The sequence below is a fragment of the Carex rostrata genome, chromosome 21 (assembly GCF_964058835.1).
Source record: "Carex rostrata chromosome 21, lpCarRost1.2, whole genome shotgun sequence".
Lineage (NCBI taxonomy): Eukaryota > Viridiplantae > Streptophyta > Magnoliopsida > Poales > Cyperaceae > Carex > Carex rostrata.
The window spans coordinates 8,276,075-8,297,260 of NC_135938.1; the positions used below are offsets into that span (position 1 = coordinate 8,276,075).

Here is a 21,186-nt window from a genome sequence, read left to right on the forward strand (position 1 = left end):
TCTTCTTGTTTTGTGTTTCATTTTTTATTTTGAGTGTAAAGGTGATATAATTATAGTGGAGTAGAACTAGGGTGTTCTTAAGTTCACTGAGTTTCTTGGTGAACTCAAATCTAAAACCCGTCAAATCGGCTTTAAATAACAAATCTAAACCGTTGAAACCCGTCTACCTTACGGATGATGTGTCTACATGTGAAAATTTGAAACATTCGAATTAATTTAGTATAAAGTCAAGCAGTTAAAAAACATTCAAAAAAAAAATGCATTAAAATTAATTTATTAAACTTCTAATTTTGACTGATTGACTTTATACTAAATTAATTCAAATGTTTAAAAATTTCACATGTAGACGCATCACTCATAAGGTATGCGAATTTTAACGATTTGGATTTGTCATTTAAAACTGATTTGATAGATTTTAGACTTGAGTTCATCAAGAGGCTTAGTGAACTTGAGAACACCCTAGTTCTACTCATTATAGTGATATCCGGATTCTTTGACAAGTGTCCATTACGGATGTTAAATCCAAAAAAAAATTACGAAATAAAAATTCAATAATGAGTTGTTGTACCTTTTTATTTTCTTATTAGATGTATCCATTTGTGTGTCGCTTAGTTTTTAATGTATAGTTTGAATTTCATGACTTCATTGAAGATCTAAGTACTATTTAAAGTAGGGTTACTATGCAGCATCAGAATTACCTAAGCTGCTATGAACTTTACCTATTGGATTAGAGAAGAATATTTAAATATATGGCTAGCACTGTTTGTTAGTGCTGAGATTAAAGCATGCAATCCTGTAAGTAGTTATGAAATGGTGTTTTATTGTAGTAAGGCCATTTTGTTTTGGTTAGAAATCATGTTCAGGTTTTTGCAAATGAAACAAAATGTTTTCTCATACTTGTTGATAGCACTGGCATATTTGTATCTGTTGCTTTTTCACCATCAAAGTTTTAGATGTTTGCTTATCGAAATTTTACTTCTGTCAAATATGTGATAATTCTTCCCTAACTTTTCTGCTTTTCTGAAGACATTGGAACTAAAAGGGTATGGTTTTGGCTATTGGGTTTGAATTTGTATGAAGTGGGTAATAAGAGAATTATGTGAGTCATTTTTTAAAAGTTAAGTGTTGTCACATTTTTACAGTTGGGAACAGTTAACCAAAGGGTGTTTAATTAACAGAAGTACCAATTACTAGAATTGTTGTCAGTACAATTATATGTATTAGGTGTAGCTTGAAAAAGAAAATGCAGTGTAAGCTTTGCTTCAGCTACTCATGTTGTATTGCTCTTTAGTTCAAAAAAGTTGGGTTTATATCATTTCATGGTTTTTGTTTACGATCAATTACTTCTTCTTGTTTTCTCTACCCTCTTAAATAAAAAATTAAAAGAATGAGGACGAAGCTGCGAGAAAAGCCGAGGAGCGAAAACGTGCAGAAGATATAGCCACAGGAGCAGTGCAAATGAATGGTCGTGAGCTATTTCTTCACGAGCCTTGGGTCTTTGAGACAGATATTCAAGTAATAGTGATAGTAATAATACTAATACTAATATTAACTATATTCTGCACCAAATTAGAATATTATATACATTTTTCTGGACCTTCTATGCATGTTCAGCCTCAAATAAGCATATTATACATTTATCCTGGTATCTTCTATGAATTCTACCATGATGTCCTAATTGTTTAATGTTATCACTGTATGATTTATTTATTTTCTTTTTTTATTTGTTCTAATTTTTTTCACATAACACTATTGAGAGCTGGTACATTACAGATCTCAAGAGAAGCATTTAGAAGATGAATTTGGTCAAGTTGGTCCTATCAGAAGGTAACTAAAAAAAAATAGTAATTTTTTTTTCACATTTGGTCAATTTGGTACTTTTTTATTTAACTGCAGACTAAATTGTTTAAATTGTTGTGGTACTTTTTCAATGAGCAGAGACGCAGAGTTCATCTTATGCACAATTTATGGTTGGATTGTATTAGTCCAAACAGTAAGGTTAGTAGCATGTTATTTTTGAAATATGTGCTAGGTTTGATATTTTTATGAAAATGATAGTGTAGTGCTACGGGAATTGGTGTTTAGGTTTGATATTTTTGTGAAAATGAAATATGTGATATTTAAGAATTTGTACTGGAGTAAAAAGCAAACTGGTACCCTTATATTTTGGAAAGTTAGACTGGTTTTATATTTTGGAATTATAAACTGGTACTGTTGTACATTGCAAAAAAAACTGGTGTTGACTGGTACCATTATTTAATTAGTGGCTAAATCTATGGCATTGTTTTATTTTTTACTATTGGAATTCATGAGATTTTCTATTGATGAAATAGAAGAAAAAGGATGCAATTTGTAACCGGCCAGATTGCCACACCGATGATAAAAAAACCTGATAAAAAACTTGTTCAATCATTCTCAGTTTTTATTAAATGTAATAACAGATGTATCCTTCTTTATATTTTTTGTTTTGTATGTATTGTATTTTTATTTTATGGTCAGGCTGAAATTTAGAAAGTTAAGAAAATGAGAGAATAGATGGGTATAATCAAATAAAAGGTACCTCCTTTTGTAGATTTTTATTTATTTTCTTCACGATTCTTATGATATTACCTTTTCTTATATGAAATATTTCGCATTTGTTGTGTCTGGATTGAAATAAATTTCAGTTTGGTGTTAATCTTGCTTCATCTAGCTCAGGTGCGACATGTGTAGGAAAAGCCGCTGCACATGCTTTAGCAATTATCAGCAAGTTTAACCGGTTCCTGTTCTTTTCAATAAGCCAATAAATTGCACTTATAACTATTTTGCTGTGAAAAACAAGACTAATTACAAGATAATTTCAGAGGATATTCAATTCCAGCAACTCTAATCGAGAAATGATAAATGAGACCGACAAGAGCACACCATTGATGCCCACACGAGCGTATACAAAAAATATAGTTTACCAGAGAGATCTTGCGCGAGAAATAAAATATGAACCATATTAATTTAATATTTTTAATTTTATTATTATGTTTTCTTGGAGCAATTATAATCTATTCTTTGGTATTTTGTTTGTTCATTTTCAGAAATATTGGACTACATCGAAGAGTATCACACTGGCAGTGATACTTCAAGAATTTTTTTTCATTTGTTGTTTTCTTTTATTGTTATTTATTATTTGCCTCTTCGTTTTTTCTTCATTTGTATATTTTTTTTTCTTAATTCAATGTGAATGTCAAACAAAAAAGGTCTCTTCGTATTCCATTCAATCTTATAATGTCTCCGTTGCAACGCACGGGCACAATACTAGTATATATATATAGGGTCCGGCTAATTTGCTGCCGGCAGCATTTTAGCCGGAGGTGCTGCCGCCCTTTTTTATTTTTGTGATGTCCAAACAATAAATCCAAACCGTTAGATGTTTAATCTATACTATAATCTACTTAGAGACCAAATTTTATATTTTTTGGAATTTTTTTACTATTTATTAAGCTGGTTTGAAAAGTGTTGATTTCAGTAAATTTCTGCAGCATTGAAATCAGCGGTTTTCAATCCAGCTTAATATATAGTAAAAAAATTCCAAAAAATGTAAAATTTGGTCTCCAAGTAGATTATAATATAGATTAAACATCTAACGGTTTGGATTTATTGTTTGGACATCACAAAATAAAAAAAACAGCAGCAGCAAATTAGCCATAGCCTATATATATATATATATATATATATATATATATATAACAGGTATGAAATATGTTTTATCCATATCTTTACCCCTTTAGATAACAAAAAGTCTTTATCTGCATCCGTACTCGATAAGTTCACGAAAAGAAATTTTATCCATATCTATCTTACTGAATATGATATGGATCGGATAAATGAATAAAATAGTTTCATTGTTTAATAAAAGTAAAATACTATAATGTACCTACCTAGAACCATTTGACCTTTGTCATTATCTCAAAACACCCAAAATCTTTGACTCTTTCCAAACACCCCAAGTAAAACCTTTGTCATTATTTCAAAACACCCTAAGTAAAATACTATAATTTATTTTCTCTCTCTTCTGAAATTCCTCATGTACTTTTCAAACTAGAGATACTTAGCAAACCACCTCATCGAGAGGATCTTTTTTTCTTTTTCTTCTTTCATATTTTTCTTAAATATTACAGTAAGTATTACCTATGAAAAAATAAAATAAAATAAATGCGAGGGGAAACGGGGCAGGGGAAAATTATTAGTGACATACACATAAATAAAATAAAAATATAATATTTTTCAATTTATCTTCAAATCAATATTCTTTTTAAATTAATCTTTGTAATCACTAATTGAAATCATTTTTTACAACTTTGTTCTATTGAAATGAATTAAACTCTTAAACTGTAATTTCTATCATACCCAAAGTACATCTAATATGTATTGTTAGATGACGAGGGTTCTAATACCTCATGCATTTCATACCTCATCACTACTCATATTTCATATTTTCATTTTTAAAATTCAAACTGCCTATCCAAACCTCTCAATATGATATCTATATTAAAATATGCTTGGAGATGAAATTTTATAATTTTATAATTTTTTTACTATTATTTAAGATGGGTAGAAATCAAGGTTCTAAATAGCGTTTATCGCGTCATAGCGGGAAGCCGAAAAAAAAATCTATAGCGAATAGCGTCGCTATAGCGAAAGCTATGCCACATAGCGTTTTTTTTATTTTTATAAAAATTATATCATATATTTGTACTAAATATCAACATTATCTAAGTCTCATAGAATAATAAATAACATCAAATTGATTAAAAAATTATAGTATTCATATTGAACCAATACAAAGTCCAAATTGCGACTCAAAATATCCATAGTATTACTAATATCATAAACTATCGATCTTTTTCTATTCAAAATATATTCAGCATCATGACATAATCTATCTTTTTTCTATTTAAATTTCAAAATAACCTAGACATCATGGCATAATTAATTATCTTAATCTATTCAAAATATTCAAATTACCATATAGTAAGTATCATTTTGTTACTTCAAGAAATATCTTAATATATTTAATCTGAGCCTTTATTTAAAGCCCATATAAATAAAAAAAAAACAGCTCATGTTGCATAGCGCGCTGTAGCTTCCTTATTTGATCTCATTTAATAATTAATAATTTTTTTATGAAAATAATAATTAATAATTTAATATAAAGCTTAGTACGTCAATTATAAAAAAAATCACGGTTAAAATCCAATCTGAGCCTTTATTTAAAGCCCATATAAATTGAAAAGAAAAAAAAACAGCATGTTGCATAGCGGACGCTATTTGCGCTACACGCTATGCGCTATAGCGGACCGCTATTATCGCTATAGCGTCTGTAGCTCAAATAGCGTGTTTTAATTGCATAGCTTAGCGTTTAGGGTCCAAAAACGCTATAGCGCGCTATTTAGAACACTGGTAGAAATCATTGTTTTTGAACGGTTTAGAAACAGCAATTTTGTACCTATTTTAAAAAATAGTAAAAATAATTGAAAAATTATTAAATTTCATCTCCAAGCATATTTTAGTATGGATATCACGTTGAACGGTTCGGATCAACATATTTGACTTTGAAAATAAAGATATGAAATATAAAGTATGATAAAGTATGAAAAACATGAGGTATTGAATACCTCTTCTTGTTAGATATCATATTAATTTGAAGATTCTCAACTTATAGATGCAAACTGTGATCGCTATAATAGTTTTATATCGATTGTGTATTATTATAATACACAATCGATATAAAACCGTACTTATAATAGTTTTACAAAGACAGGTTAATACTTTATGAAGTTTACAAAGATGAATTATAATACTGACAAAATCTATGATGATCATTAAGAGGGGATAAATTCATATATATATTAAGTCATAGATTGATTTTTTTTTCCTCAAAAAAGGAAGTCGTTGATTGACTTGATCAAGTTAAGGGTCACGTGAAAACTGAGATGTTACTTAATTAGAAGAGATCGACCATTGTCTGGTTTTTGGTGTGACCAGAGAATCCATAATTAATATAACCATCCTAATCATCGAAAGTTTGTTACTAGTGTTTAGAATAATAAGGGGGGATTTCATGTATAGTACTCCTCAAAATATTACGTATTCATCTCTCTAAAGTTCATAACATCATATTACCCTTCTAAATTTTAAAAACTCACGTATTTATCCAATATAATGACTTTTTTATTAAAAACTCATTTTAAATTTATAAAATATCTATTTACACTTGTTTAAAAAATATAAAAATGCAGTATGTTTACGAGAAATATTCAGTTTTTTAATTGATCGGTTGTTAGATCAAATAATTCATTTTCTTGCTTGTGTATGTATAAATGTCACTTTATGCTTCACAAGTAGAGAAATTAAACCATTTGTTCTCGAAATCCAACCATTTAGAAGACAAGACATTTTCTTACACTGATTATATATTTTTTTAATAAAAGGTAAAATAGGTACTTTATAAATTTAAAATGAGTTTTAATAGAAAAAACAATAAATTGGATAAATTTGTGACTTTTTAAAATTTAGAATGGTAAATATGATATTATGAATTTTAGAGAAGGAAATATGTAACTGTAATTTCGAGGTTTTTTTAGGTTATACATGTTGTGAGGTTTTAAAGATGTACTATATAACATTCAAAAGTTGATAGATAATTAAAAAAGTCAAATTGAACAATCTTTTTTATCAATCTATCTAAATAAGGTAAAGAAGATGTATAAGATCTTTATTTTATTTATATATTTTTTAGATATTAATATCTGTAATGAGTAATGACACTTTGTCAAAGAATGCGGCCGGTATCATAATATAACCTCTATCCCCAAAAACAAAAAAAATGAAACACAAAACAAGAAGAAAATGAAATACATACATTTTTATTATAAGATAAATTTTCCGTGGTAAATCGGTATTTGGATGAAAAGCGAAAAAATCAAAGCTATCATTTGTCAATCAATCAATTCTATAACCTATCAGTTTTTCGGATCATAATCATTTTAGTAATAATCTAAATAGCGTGTTATAGTGACATTATAACACCGATGCTAAAGTATTTTCGAACTATAAAAGCTATGGCACAATCAGTATTATAGCGCACTATAGCAACATAATATGAACATAGCATTGTTTTTTTATCTATCCCGCTATGACAATATAAACACTATTCAAAACACTGAGTACTACGTTACATATGAGATTTAAATATGAAGAATGAAAATCGAAGAAAAAAATATGAACTGCATGCAGTATATTAATTTATTCACAATTTATTTAATTTCTTGAAAGAATAAAAAAATCAATCAAATTTCCTATATATCATAACAACAATTGTCATCTATGAACAAATTGAATTTTTAATTACATAATAAAATTTGAAAAATGAAGCCAATTAATTGGTACTTCAGCAGCGTGGCATGTCGTGAGGCCGAGGTAACATTTTAGCATTGGTACTGTTACCGTTCTTGGTTATGAACACCATATCCATTCCCCAAACTGTGTGGCGTTCGAAGTGGCAGTGCATGAACCAGACACCGGGATTTGCCGCCCTAAAACGAATTGCTGCCCAACCATTCTTTGGCACACCAATTGTGTTCTCATAAGGCGGATCAACCAAGTTGTAAGACAAAGGATCTTTTTCCTTGTCAAAAATACCAAATCCTTTGCCAACAACATAAAAGCTGTGGCCGTGCAAATGCATGGGATGATTCTCGCCACCGAGAATATTAGTCCCCTGAAACACAATCTCCACTGTTGTATTGTACTCTAAAACCTTCACTTTTGTGGACTTTTGTGTTAGGTAAAGCTCCTGTGGAATGGTGTCCCCGGTAAAGTTAAAGAAAACCGGCGGTTTGTTAGGAAAGTCCGGTGTGTAGACATCAGGAATAGAGTAATAGTATGCATCTAGAACATCAATTGGCGGGTTCTGGAAACTAGCATTGTTTAGGCTAGCAGCAAGCTTGTCGCCCAATGGACCGGTGCAGTTAGAGTTTCCGGAGCAAGGAACAACATTCACAGCTATTGAGATATACATGTGCTCATCAATTGTTTTTGGCACATCAACTGGGTGGTCCCAGCTAGCTAGAGAGCGTATCCCGTCAGTAAATGCGGTTGCCGCATTTGTGTCATTGATTTCTGGTAAAGAGGCTAAAAGGGGAACTGTTGCGAAAGTATTTTCGTTAGTTTTGTATTCTAGAATGGCAGTGGCGACAGTTTGGTCGAATCTGACAGCTGTGTTACCATTGTAAGGACGGGTTGCTATGTAATACCGAGAAGGTGAAGAGGAGTCCTTTAGCTGGTCAGCCTTTAAAAGAAGGTCCATTGTTTGTCCTGGGGTAATCATAATATAGTCGGTTGCGTACGGCTTGGTGTAACTACCATCGGTCCCAACAACAGTGAGTTTGTGATTAGCAATGGCGAAGAAATATTCATTGCTCAAGGCTGCATTGATCACACGGAGTAAGTAGGTGTTGCCCTGCTTCACTTCAACCTTAAAAGTATCTGCAATAAATTGAGATTGATTCTGTTAGCTTTGAAGTTTCAATTTCCAAAACAGTCAGTTTGAAATCAAAATCGTTGAATCCTTGTCTATTTACTCAACTTTCTTTGAACTGCAATTAAAATATCTTTAGTTAGACATAGAAAACCAACATACCATTATGTGAGCATGGAAGGAAGTCGCCGGGCTGGCCATTGATGGTGTTGGCATCCGAAGGATCAACGTCGCCTCCAGTTGCTAATGCCTTTTGTAGCACTTCATTTACATCAGCATTCCACCACTCTCCCAAAATGAGGGTGACCTCCTTGTCAGGCTTGGGGAAGGGGAAGGTGCTTCCTTTCATCGGGTGAATGACCATTGCGCCATGAACAGTGGCACGATCAAAATCGGAGTGTGCATGCCACCAGAGCGTGCCTTCTTCTTCTGTGAACTGAATCCGTTGTGTGAAGTTGGCTCCTGGTTTGATCGGGCATTGCGTGATGTACTCTGGCCCGTCTGACCATGGGTTTTGTGGTTGGTCAACACCATGCCTGACACAAAATTTTTTATAAAACTCAGTCGATTTTCCTTATTTTTCATTAATTGCGGATATAATTAGGTTTGATCAATTTATATATATACCAGTGAATTGTGATGTTCTTGTTTCCTTGGTTGATGACCTTGACAATAACAGTGTCGCCTTTGCGTGCATAGATGGTGGGGCCTGGGTACTGGCCATTGACGGTAAGGATGTTCTTGGTGCTGCAGAGCCTGGTGCATGGAGTTTCTTGTATCTGCAAAATAAATAATTAAAAAATAGTGTTTAATTACGAGTGGTTACTTATAGTTGAATTAGTCCTCAACTGGTTGAAGTATTGGTAATCAGAAATATACCAGTTCACTGAATTGATCGTCAAGCAAAGATATGAATATATATGATACATGCATGAATGAATGAGACGAGCATATATATATATATATATATAGTTGAAATTTTCCTTTCTTTAAAGGTGCGTACGTTGACTTTTATCAAATCTCGGAATTTTTTACTCAAGCTGTGCCTACGTTCCTATGTATTCATTATACATTTCATGCATACTAGAATATGCCACGCTTGTGTCATTTTAATATGCTTCCATAAACCGTAATTACCAAATGCATATTTAATATATATAATACGGGCACTTACAATGAAAGTGTGGTGATGGATCTTGGCAAAGGCGGGAACAGCAAAAACAACGCATAGCATAAGAAAATGCATTAACTTGAGCAGGTAAACACTGCCTGATCCCATCTTATTTCGGTAATTACACTAGAAGAAAAATGAAGCGAAAATGACACCAGTAAATATAGCAAGCAAGGATCGATCTATATATATCAGATGACAAGAAGCACAGCAATGCAAACCTAATTTCTTGAACTGATGATCAGTTTGTATTTGCTATGTACAGATTGGATCTTTTTTTTTTCTTCTCTGAAGTAGCTGTGGAGATTTGATTTAATTAATTTGGATAGATCGAAGAGCACATGTGTTAAGGTATTTATAAGAGAGGCCATGCAGGTGCAGGGGCAAAGCATACAGCCTTTTTCTTTACCTATTCTATTACGCGCGTCTTTCATACGCGGTGCATAGACTAAGAATTATATGCGATATCTATAGTTTGAAAAGTATACGAGGAATTTCAGAAGAGAAAATAAAATATCTGGGACTCGGCCACCTATCCTCTTGAAAATGTCAACAAGTTTGGATGTATTGAGATAATGACGTCAAAGCTAGATCAAGTGGTTCCAGGTACATTTTAATTATATTAAACAATTGATGGGCGAGGTCAAACCGTCAAAGTAGAGCTTGCGTCAGACATTTTTCGGCTTTGTTTCGTTCAATTTTCGTGTATAATTAAAGCCAATCTAGTAGTAAATTATATTTTGAATCCCATTTGTGCTCGGAAAGTTGCTAACACATGCGCGCAAAAGCAGGATTTATGAATGATACCACCAGCACTAGTGGCGTCCTTCTTTATATTTTATTACGTCATATGAATAAGGCAATACGGAACATGCCTAGACGTGATGTGATAAATATGTTGTGACTTGGTCACATAACATAACATAACGTGACATGCACTACAACAAAGTAGACACTTTTTGCGAGGGAAAAAACGCTTTTATGACGGTCGTCCGTCGCAAAAGATACCGTCGCAAAAAGAAAAAGCTGAACAATGAGAGTAGTCCGTCGCAAAAAGTTATTTTTTTATCCTCGCGAAAAGTGTCTCATTCTTGTTGTGATGATTAATTTAATTTTCATGTGACGTTACGTAACGTGAACAAAATGATAGCAGATTGTCATGGCACGTGTGGTCACGCCGTGACGACACGTCACGTGACATAACGTAAATTAGTTATGTCAAACTTTTCTTTTCTATTTTAATTTAAATTATTGCATATTCAAAAATAGATATCAAAAAGTATGAAAATTTCTAAAATAAATAAATAATGTTGTAAAGTTTTTTTTTTTAAGAAAAGTGGTTGGGCAGTTGAAATTACTTTAAAAATTCAAATTACAAATATTCACTAGACTAAACTAGAAAAAATAAAAACCAATACTACACAAGTACCAGCATTACTGAACCTACACTAAAAGAGTAACCTGAATATTTCATGCGTACCAAAAAAAGCTGAAAATTAACTAGAAAAAACTGAATACTCTATGCGTACAAAAAAGCTAGATACTCTATGTTTCATACCGTGATATGATGTGACGTATAATTTTCACTCGAATGTGATCACATCACGCAACACGAATCACATCATGTGATCGACACAGTACCTAACGTGACGTAACTGATCATGACGTGACTAATTTCCTTCACTAACGTCCTATTCAAAATATAACTGTCATATATATGATAGCTCAAAATTTTGTTAGGTTTTGAGCAAACCACCTCATTGAGGATCTTTTTTTCATGTTTTTCATGAATAATTCTAGTGCATGTAGATTTTAATTTACATGATCTAATTAAATTTCAAAAGATTTATTCATGTGAAGAGAACAATATAATTTTAGGACAGTTTAGGTAGCAGTTAAAAGAACAATTATACAGAAAGATTAATACTGTCAAAATCTATAATGATTAAGACAGAGGGGACAGATTAAATTAATAAGTCATAGGTTAAGTTTGACTTTATCTAATTAAGGGCACAATCATATATATCACTTAATGGGAACTGTGAAGAGGCCACTTCTGATTTTCGGTGTGACCCATTAATTTATAATTAATATCATAATTAATGTCAATCATCTAAATTTTGTTACTACTCATTAGAAGAAGATATTAATATCACAATTAATGTCATACATAACGTGCATCTCTTTACGGCCACAGAAAATCCTGAATAACTATTCAGGCAGCTTTAATTGGAGTGGAATATTTCCTCTTTAGAAATCGAAGAAGAAGAAAAAAGATTTTACCTGGGACTCAGCCACCTATTAATTCCTCTGGAAATAGTCAACGATTTTTGGTGTTTTGAAAATATTAAAAAAGGTTAAAGGTTAATATTATGAGACAATGGATCGGACGAGGTCAAATAGTTTGCGTTACAGATTTTTCGGCTCTGTTTCGTTCAATTTTTCGTTTACGAAGGTAAAATTATTATCATGCCAGTCAAGTAGCTTGAATATCCCATTTCTTCTTAAAAATTTGCTAACATAAAATCATGATTTATGAATGGTATCACCGGTGGGCGGTGGCGTCGTCCTTTATTATTTATTACGTAATATTAAAAAAATTCCGAAAATTGTATTTATACCATTTTTTGAAAAAATAAATAAATAAACCAAAAAACCCATATTTTTGGAACTTCCATTTCTACCACGGTCATATTTTGCAGATGCGGCCCCAGATATGGGTAAGCGCTGGTATAGTGCGATCCCATCATTTTTTTTTTTGTCTAAAGAAATTTATGTTAAATTTTTTTGGGAATCACATTCACATAGTGCGGTCTCCAGTTTATGGAGCCGCATCCGTATAGTGCGGCTATGATAGAAATATAATTTCTCATAAATAAGAGTTTTTTGAAAAATGGTAGATTTAAAAATTTTGGAAAAAAATTAATGTAAAATAAAACGGCTCAAAATTTTGTAAGGTTTTGGAGCAATCCAGCTCGTAGAGAATCTTATATGAATAACTCTAGTGCATTTAGATTTTAATTTTGCATCATGTATTAATAAAGCATAATTTAGGGCAGTTAATTTAATTAGGTAGTAGTTAAAAGAACAATACTATAATTTTATTTAATGTTGTGTAATTGAAGTTTAATTATGTAGACAGGTTAATACTGTCAAAATCTATGATGATTAATTAAGACAGGGGGGGCAATATAATAAGTCATAGGTTGACATTATCAAATTATGGGCATGCACAATAATATCACGTGAGAACTGTGAAGGACCATTTCTTGTTATTGGTGTGACCAGGCAATACATAATTAATATCACAATTCACAGTTAATATATGCCAATCATCTAAATTTTGTTACTAGGTTTTACTAGAAGAGCTTTTTTTTTTTAAGTTTTACAAGAAGAGATTAATTAATTAGCTAGACCTTTGATCCAAAATTCTCTTGGAGCTCAATTGAACGGGTCAATATTACGCAGCCACACATGGTGTGCATCTCATTTCGGCCACAGCAAAATTTTGAATAAGTCTTTAGGCAGCTTTTTATTTTTTTATACTTTTTACCAGATGAAAAAACAGCCAGTTTAATTTGGTAGTTCCAAATTAACGAGAGTTGAATTTTTCCTCTGTGATTAAACTTTCTCGTATTAATTGTAGTTGGACTCGGTCTAACCTAATTAAATTGAATCTAGTCATAAAAAGTAATATTATGGGTGTGAAAGATTGAAATCCGATTGAAAAATTATTTTTAAATAATAGAATATTGGATGGCTTGATCCAACCCTCTTGTAAAAAAATCACTAGCTGGCTTTCATTTCAAAGATTTGACAAGTTTGTAAATATATTTTTTTTAAAAGTAGTTTCAATAAAAGCAGCTGCATTTATGGTCCAACTAAGGAAATCAATTTCTATTGGCTGAAAAGTACCTCGGATTGATGCATATATATATTCTACTTATTAGTTTTGTCTTTATTATCCAAACCAGATAAAGGTCAATTTTTGTCTCTTACATATATTTACAATTAATTACTAACGCGGCTCCAAAACGAGAATTGGAATTTTGTACATCTCTACTTTCATCTTTTGTTGAAAGTCAAGTAATTTTAATTATGTAGATGAGATATATAATGATCAAATAAAGAAATGAAAGTCAAGGTTGTTGAAAGTCAAAATGATTAATTTGATTTACTCTTTTCATATAACAGATCCGTTTAAAGGGAGGCAGGAGCCTCATTTAGAGCCTCAATGTGTCTTCATTATTATTGGGCCACAAAAGTGAGCCCAAAAAAACAAAAGGAAAGAAAATTTGAAATTTTTAATTCTAAAACGCTGTATACTATTATAAGTTGTACAATGTTAGCTATGCATATTTTATTCCTGCTTTTTAAGCACCAAAAAATGTTCTTTCTGTCAGTTTTCTTCAAGTTTATTCTCGGTTGACAAATTTGATATCATTTAAGTGGGAGACTTCTTTTAAGTTTTGTAAGGGTAGATATGATTAAAAAAAAATTGGACAGAAAAAAATATATAATTTTCATATAAAAGGGAGAAAATATAAAATATTGGAGTTTTGGAAGGACATGTAAAAATTCTGCTTTTATGAAAGGCATAAAACATAAATCACTATTTTTTTATTTTCCAAATTGCATATTATTTGGCTGATCAAATCAGAACTTCAATCTGCCAATTACTTGCTCTCTTTTTTGCAACTATTAATAACAGATGTAAAAAGTAAAAACTATTAAGAACAGATGTGACATGACACAACACAACTAAGAAGTTTTGAAACTAAAATTACTTAGTAGAGATTATGAAAGTTTAAGAGTATTATTTTTTTTAACTATTCAATGAATCATTTATTTATATTTAGTTTTTTTTTTTTTTGTGCTTGGTTGGTATTTTTTTAATTATATATTTTTATAATTTTTTTTTCTGAAGTATAGCAATGCAGTATAGACTAGTGTTGTAAAAAAAGGCATTAACGGCCGTTTAATCGTTAACGGCGGCCAAACCGTTACGAATACACTTAACATATGACTTTTTGCGGATTTTTTCGATTAATCGGCCGTTTACTGTTTAATCGTCCATTTATTCCCATTTATTCCCGTTTATTTCTGTTACATTCCGAAATTTTAAAACATAATTAAATTTCTAAATCGATCATTTGGCTTAAATAAAAAGTTTTAATTAACTTAACGATCGTTCAGAAATTTTCTGACCGACTAAAACGAAACTAAAATTTCGTAATATAAATAATGTATGAAATTATGTATAATAAAATTTAGAGATTTAGAAATAAAATAAAATATATAGCACTAGGAATAAAATTATAATTATTCGGTAAATTAGAAACTCTGAAAATCCGTTACAATTCCTTTGAATTTTTCGGAAAGAAGAAATTGATTTAATTGGATTCGTGTGAATAAATAAGTAATTGAATTCCAAATAAGAGTATAATTATACGAAATTATTCGTACGAGATAAATTATATAAAAGTTACCAATTTCGTTTATTTGAGAATTTTAAGGATTTGATTTGATATTTATATATATAGACATAGATACTATCCGATATCGATTTATTCGAAATCTAAAAATTGAATATATACAATTATATAAAAGGAAAATCAAATTATTCGAATCTTAAATTGAGAAATAAATATATGAATTATATGTACAAATATAGTTACAAAAATATTATGAAACTTCGACTCGAATTCATAAAAGAAACGGACCATAAATCAATTAAATGAGACTATACTTGAATTTCAGAATTTTTGAACCCTTAGATTTATTTCAGCACGGATCTTAAATATTGTAATTTAAATGTTGGAATTATATCAACCTCTCATCTCATCCAGCACGAATCTTAAAACAGCCCATTTAACACCCCCACTCCTCTCCTTCTCTTTCTCTCCTTTCCCTCTCTACCCGTGAGACCCCCCCCACAGCCCCGCCCCCCCTTTCCTCTCCTCTCCACCAAATCAGAGAGGGCTCCGCCCTCCCCTCTTCCGTCGCCGGCGAACCCCACCGGACCCGCCTCTGATCTCTCATCTCTTCCTCTCTGCCCGTGAGAGCCACAGCCGCCCCCCTCTCTCTCTCGGTTTCTGCCCCCCCTCCCCTCCCATGAAACCCTAGTTTCTAGGGTTGAGGATGTGTGCTGCCTCGGTGCTCGATTGGTGCTATCTTGGGGTGCTATGGTGATTGCTAATGCTCGAGTGAGATGGCCGCGAGGCGAGGCGAAACCCTCGGAATCGGCCGCTTCTTTTGATATTTTCTATTTCGGGTAATTTCCAAAATAACTTCTAAACTTCTGGATTTGTGTCATGATGGATTGATTAATGTTGTAGGATGTGAATTTGTTAGTTTGCGAGTACGGGTTGTTGATTTTCCCGACTCGATCGATTTGCTCGAATAAATTAAGTATAAGGGGTTATATTGCAAAATGATTTTTATTAATGGTCGGAATTGTAAAATATATGACCATTGTGATTTGTATTAATTAAAGGGAATTGTAGTTAATTTCACCTTTGCTCGGGTTGTTGATTTTCCTGACAAATGGTGCTGACTTGAGGCTTGAGCCGTGTTGTTGATTTCTGGTGTGTCTATTCTGATCTGATCTGTGACTTGTTCTGTTTTGCTGGTTCTGTGTTGATGTTGTACTGGTAAATTTCGACTAGTACATCCATGTTGTTGTTGTGTATGTGCTGCTGGTACCAGTCGGTACTGGCCCAGTGATACCACTGGTATTGTGCTGAATTTTTGTGTGTATACCAGCCTTTGAACTGGCAGGGACCATATCGCAAACTAATTATATTTAGGGGTTTGAATTGTAAAATATAAGGCCTTATGTAGAGTAAAATAAATTAATAGCCTAATTGTGAAAATGTGAGGTTTTGAATAAATGGCCGGCCTATGCATTAGAAATGTTATAAATGGACTTGGAATAAATTGTGAATTGTTAATTAGAGGCGTAAACCTTTGCTAAATTATGGGCCTTTAATTAAATTGAATTGGAATAAAATAATTGATACGTAAATGGGCCAAAGTGAAATAATTGAGTAAATTGGGCCTTTGAATGTTTAATTGGATAAATAAGGTGAATTGGGCTTGTAATTTCATAAGCCTTGTAATATTGAAATGAATATGACATGATGTGTATATGTAAATTTGGAATTGGACTTGAATTAAATGATTATAAATGAGCCGAACGGTATAAAAGAATTGACGAATTAAAAGACGGCTTTTGGAATTTAAGTTTTGATAATGTAACCGAACTAAACCAAGTAAACGTATAATATAGGTGTAGGCTCAGTCGAGCAAGATTTCGCGAGGCAATTCGAGACGCCTGATCTTTAAATTAAGCGGTACGCTCATCATACTAAGGTGCGGGATTCTTGGACTTGTTTGATACTTTATTTTCAAGAATTAAACTGTTTATTCGTTTGTCATGTTGAATGATTAATTGTTGCATATTTTGGAATTCATGCTGTAGATTGATTCTTGCATAACTGAGAATGATTTGAATTGTTCGGTTAAGATTATTTGGCATGTTGGTATGGTTATTATTTGATTAGTTCTATTAATTGTTCTTGATGTGAATGAATCTACCCGGCCGACCTGTTTAGGTGGCTGGATAAGGTAACGGTGACCTATCCGTTGACCTGTGTTTATGAATTTTCCAGGCCGACCTGTTTAGGTGGTTGGATAAGGTGACGCTGCTGACTTATGCGTTGACCTGTTCGAATTTGCCAGACCGACCTATTTAGGTGGCTGGATAAGGTGACGCTGCTGATTTATGCGTTGACCTGTTATGAATTTGCCTGACCGACCTGTTTAGGTGGCTGGATAAGGTGACGGTGACCTATCCGTTGACCTGTTTAATGAATTGTGCAAGGCTGATGGTTGTTTGTGATTCTATTTGAATGAAATTGCAAAGTTGAGCGGTATGGCTGACTTTGATTCCGTGTGTTTGCATTTGTGTCAAGTTGACCTGTATAGGTGACTTGTAACCATACCTTAGGATATGGTTAAGCCAAACAGCTACAGATGGGTGTCAGATAAAGGGTCCAGTTTGGTTGGCCATCTGTAGGCGTCTGTAACCCTACAGATGTGGGTTTGATAACGGTCCAGCTCGAAAGAACATCTGTAGTTGCTACAAGCCCTAATAAATCAAGTTAAGCCAAATATATGTTGTGTTTTGAAACTCATCTTGGAAATTCCGTGAACTGTGTTTCAGGTTGATTAATTGTTGTCGGGCATATGCATTCCTTTTTATTTATGATTATGTATACCTGTTTGCATTGGTATTGTTTGGGTTTCATTTTTTAATATAGAGTTTGATTGCAAGTCCAATAATCTAAACTGTGGCAAATTTCGCACTGAGAATTTATTCTGACCCCCACCCTCCCGATTATTTTCAGGTTTATATTGCGGACGCAGCAAATGAGGATATTGGTAATGCATATAAAAGATCCACTGCCTCGCGTGTATATGTGACGCTTGATAGATACACGCGGCAGGCTGTCAGACCCCGGGGATTTGGGGTGTGACAATTTCTATTTATTCCAATTTATTTCATTAGATATTTTTTTCACATTGAATTTTTTTTATGTGATAGTTTGTGATAATAAGTTTTATAAATCATGTATTGCAATTTTGTTTGTGTTTTGACATACATTTAATATTTTTTTATATATGTTTTTTCTTCTTACTTATTTGAAAATTGATTAATTCTTCTTCTATTTATTTATCATATATTTTTCTTACTAATTACTGATGTAATTTTTTCAATTAGTACGATATATTCATTTATGAAACTAAGTTGTTATTATAAACTAAATTTAGTGATTTTATGTTAAAATGTTTCATTTCTTTCGCATAATATGTTATTAGTATTTGAAAAAAGTTTAACTCTTGAATTTATTTTTCATTAAATAAATGTGTTAGTAACACATGTAAAGTGCTTATGCGTTAAGAAAAAATAAGTGTAGTGTCATGTTATAATAATAAAATTAAGTTAAATTAAGTTTATTTTATAAGTTTAATGAGTTAAATAAATTATGATATATATACATAAATTTAATAAAAACATTAAATTGTCCGCATAATTTCAATTAATCGGCCGCATACTAATTAATCACTTGACGATACCCCGTTCGTCCGATGACCGCATACCGTTATTTACAACACTGCTGGTATCAACTAAGGAAAAGTAGGGAAAGTGCCCATTCCTGAATTTAATTTTTTTTTTTTTGTTAATCCCTATTACTACTTAATAGTGCCCCATTCTGATATAATATTTGCCCAACTCTGTGACGGACTTGACCCAATTACACAATAACAGCCCATAAAAGGATTAATTATGAATCTATATTATATTCTCCGATAAATGTATTAATTTGGAATTGAATGGTTCAACATAAATTTTGTTTCTTTCTTCGCTCCAATTACCTCGTCTTATTATATCGTGATTACAAAAAAAAAAAAAAAAAAAAAAAAATGATAAATATAGAGGAATGCCCCCTTCAATGCCATCGACTTCAAAATGTTAGTATTACTACTATTTTATTTTGTAGTAAGTATGTATAGTTTTTTGTTATATGGAAAATACCGCTTATTAGAACTTTTTATATTTTTATATTTGTTGAATTTTTCTGCTCACTTCTAATTGAAATTCTGATTACGCCACTGTATCCTTCAATCAGAATCCAGTGGAGGTTGTTGTTCATACCTTCTTTACATGTGCATTTGCGAAGACCGTTTCTTGTATTTGGGGTGATCAGTGAATCCATAATTAATATCACAAATTCACAATTAGTGCCAATCATCTAATTTTTGTTACTAGGCTTTACAAGAAGAGGTTAATTAATTAGCTAGGCGCCTGGATCTTTGATCCAAAAATTCTCTTTGAGCTCAATTGAACGGGTCAATATTAAGCAGCCACACATAGCGTGCCCATTTTTTTTATTTATATCCAAAAAAAATATATAAATTTAAAAAACTAACCAAACCGCTTGTTTTTTTTCGAAAACTACCCAAACCGGAAAAAAAATTTCCGGTTTCAATACCAATTTCCGGAAATTGGATCCTAAATCCGGAATAATTTTTTCCGGATTTAGGATTTCTTTTTTTTTTCCTAAATCCGGAATAATTTTTTCCGGATTTAGTATTTTTTTTTTTTAGGAAATTTTTTTTTCCCGAATTTTTTTTTCTCAGTTTTCAGTTTTTATTTATAATTAATTTATTTTTTGTATTGAAGTATTTCAAATATTTAATATATATTTTTTTTAAAATAGATGGAATACTATATAATTTGATTTATTCGAAAGACTGCTACAAATAATCCGGATCAACATTTTTCATGCTGGATTTTTTACAGCCGTAAAAAAAATAATATAATATAATATATGTATATGTATATGTATATGTATATATAATATATGTATATGTATATGTAATATAATATATGTTAGTTTGTAATAATCTAGAAGTCAATAATACGATAATTTATCATAAAGCTTTGTTCATGAATTGAATGTTTATTTATATAGCATTTTGTTGCCTTGAGTATTATTGAATTTATGGATCATTTCGAGTTCATGACTGAAATTGTGAAACTCCATAATATAGATGATATATACTCTTAAAAGGTCACTGACCAAGGTAATTAGCAGGAACACTAATTACCGCGATAAGGTTAGTATGTGGATTAAAAGATGGTTAAGTTTTACAAACCACCTGACACGAGATGTCATTTTAATCACATAGATACATGTTTTAGAAACATGGTATTTGACAGACCCCGAATGAAACATTAAATAGAATTGTGTTCGTGTCATTTATGTTTTCATTCAGTGTCACGTTCTACAGTATGAGGTATTTATCGTTCCCACTGAGAAATATGTATGTGTGATTGTTATCCACCGCTGTCCGTAAAAAGCAGTCATAACGGTAGCTTTTCCATATGTATAGCTTAGCTCAGGAAGTGATAGTTTACCAAGAATACTATTTGTCCCTCGTATCTCTATACGAGCTATAGCATCACTGGGCCCCTTGATAGAGTAAGATTATCTGCTAGCGGTATAATTACAAGAGTAATTATATTTGATAATCTGCTCAAGATCAAGAAAAGATTAAGTTAGCAAGGATGACACACATCTACCTTGAAACTAATCTGATAGCTATGAGACAGAAGAACAGACACAAGTAAATTGTTTACTGGATCGTGATATTGTACAGTACAGCATCATCTGTGTAATTGGATGGTCATGATGTGTTGCCAGATGCCACCCATGACTAACAGAAGTTAAAACAGTTTTAACTCTGTTTACCAACATAACACAGATCCTATTGGGTCACACCATATAGGAGCTACTCGGAGAATCTTACTGATTAATTATAAATTGATTATAATTAATATTAAGATGGTTATAATTAATTATACGTGTTATAATTAAATTATAAATGTTATGTAAAAATAACAAGCAAAAACATTGGTTAATTTATAAACGTG

General features: G+C 31.8%; 2 protein-coding genes and 1 long non-coding RNA gene across 4 annotated transcripts in view; 2 read left to right on the top strand and 1 right to left on the bottom strand.

The window, feature by feature from the left end:
- The first annotated feature begins 1,770 nt into the window (after positions 1 to 1,770).
- Positions 1,771 to 3,105, top strand: LOC144573485 (uncharacterized). Of its 2 annotated transcripts, XR_013517985.1 has the most exons (4): positions 1,771 to 1,827; positions 1,947 to 1,998; positions 2,500 to 2,556; positions 2,698 to 3,105. It is a non-coding gene; the product is annotated as an uncharacterized LOC144573485 (long non-coding RNA). The 2 variants fall into 2 exon arrangements; XR_013517984.1 differs by lacking the exon at positions 2,698 to 3,105 and having other exon boundaries at positions 2,500 to 2,639.
- A 4,317-nt stretch (positions 3,106 to 7,422) lies between these two features.
- On the bottom strand, positions 7,423 to 9,796 carry LOC144573483 (putative laccase-9). Its single transcript, XM_078323267.1, has 4 exons — positions 9,687 to 9,796; positions 9,140 to 9,291; positions 8,675 to 9,048; positions 7,423 to 8,520 (listed from the first exon to the last, which is right to left on the bottom strand). Exons 1-4 carry the CDS (start codon positions 9,789 to 9,791, stop codon positions 7,424 to 7,426), a joined length of 1,728 nt encoding a protein of 575 aa, XP_078179393.1. The 5' UTR covers positions 9,792 to 9,796; the 3' UTR covers position 7,423.
- Positions 9,797 to 10,258: 462 nt separating this feature from the next.
- The window catches only part of LOC144573109 (uncharacterized), a 28,063-nt gene continuing 17,135 nt past the window's right edge, over positions 10,259 to 21,186 (top strand). The window contains exon 1 of the mRNA XM_078322798.1: positions 10,259 to 10,289. Within this exon, the coding sequence (XP_078178924.1) occupies positions 10,259 to 10,289 (31 nt within the window). The remainder of the gene's footprint in view (positions 10,290 to 21,186) is intronic.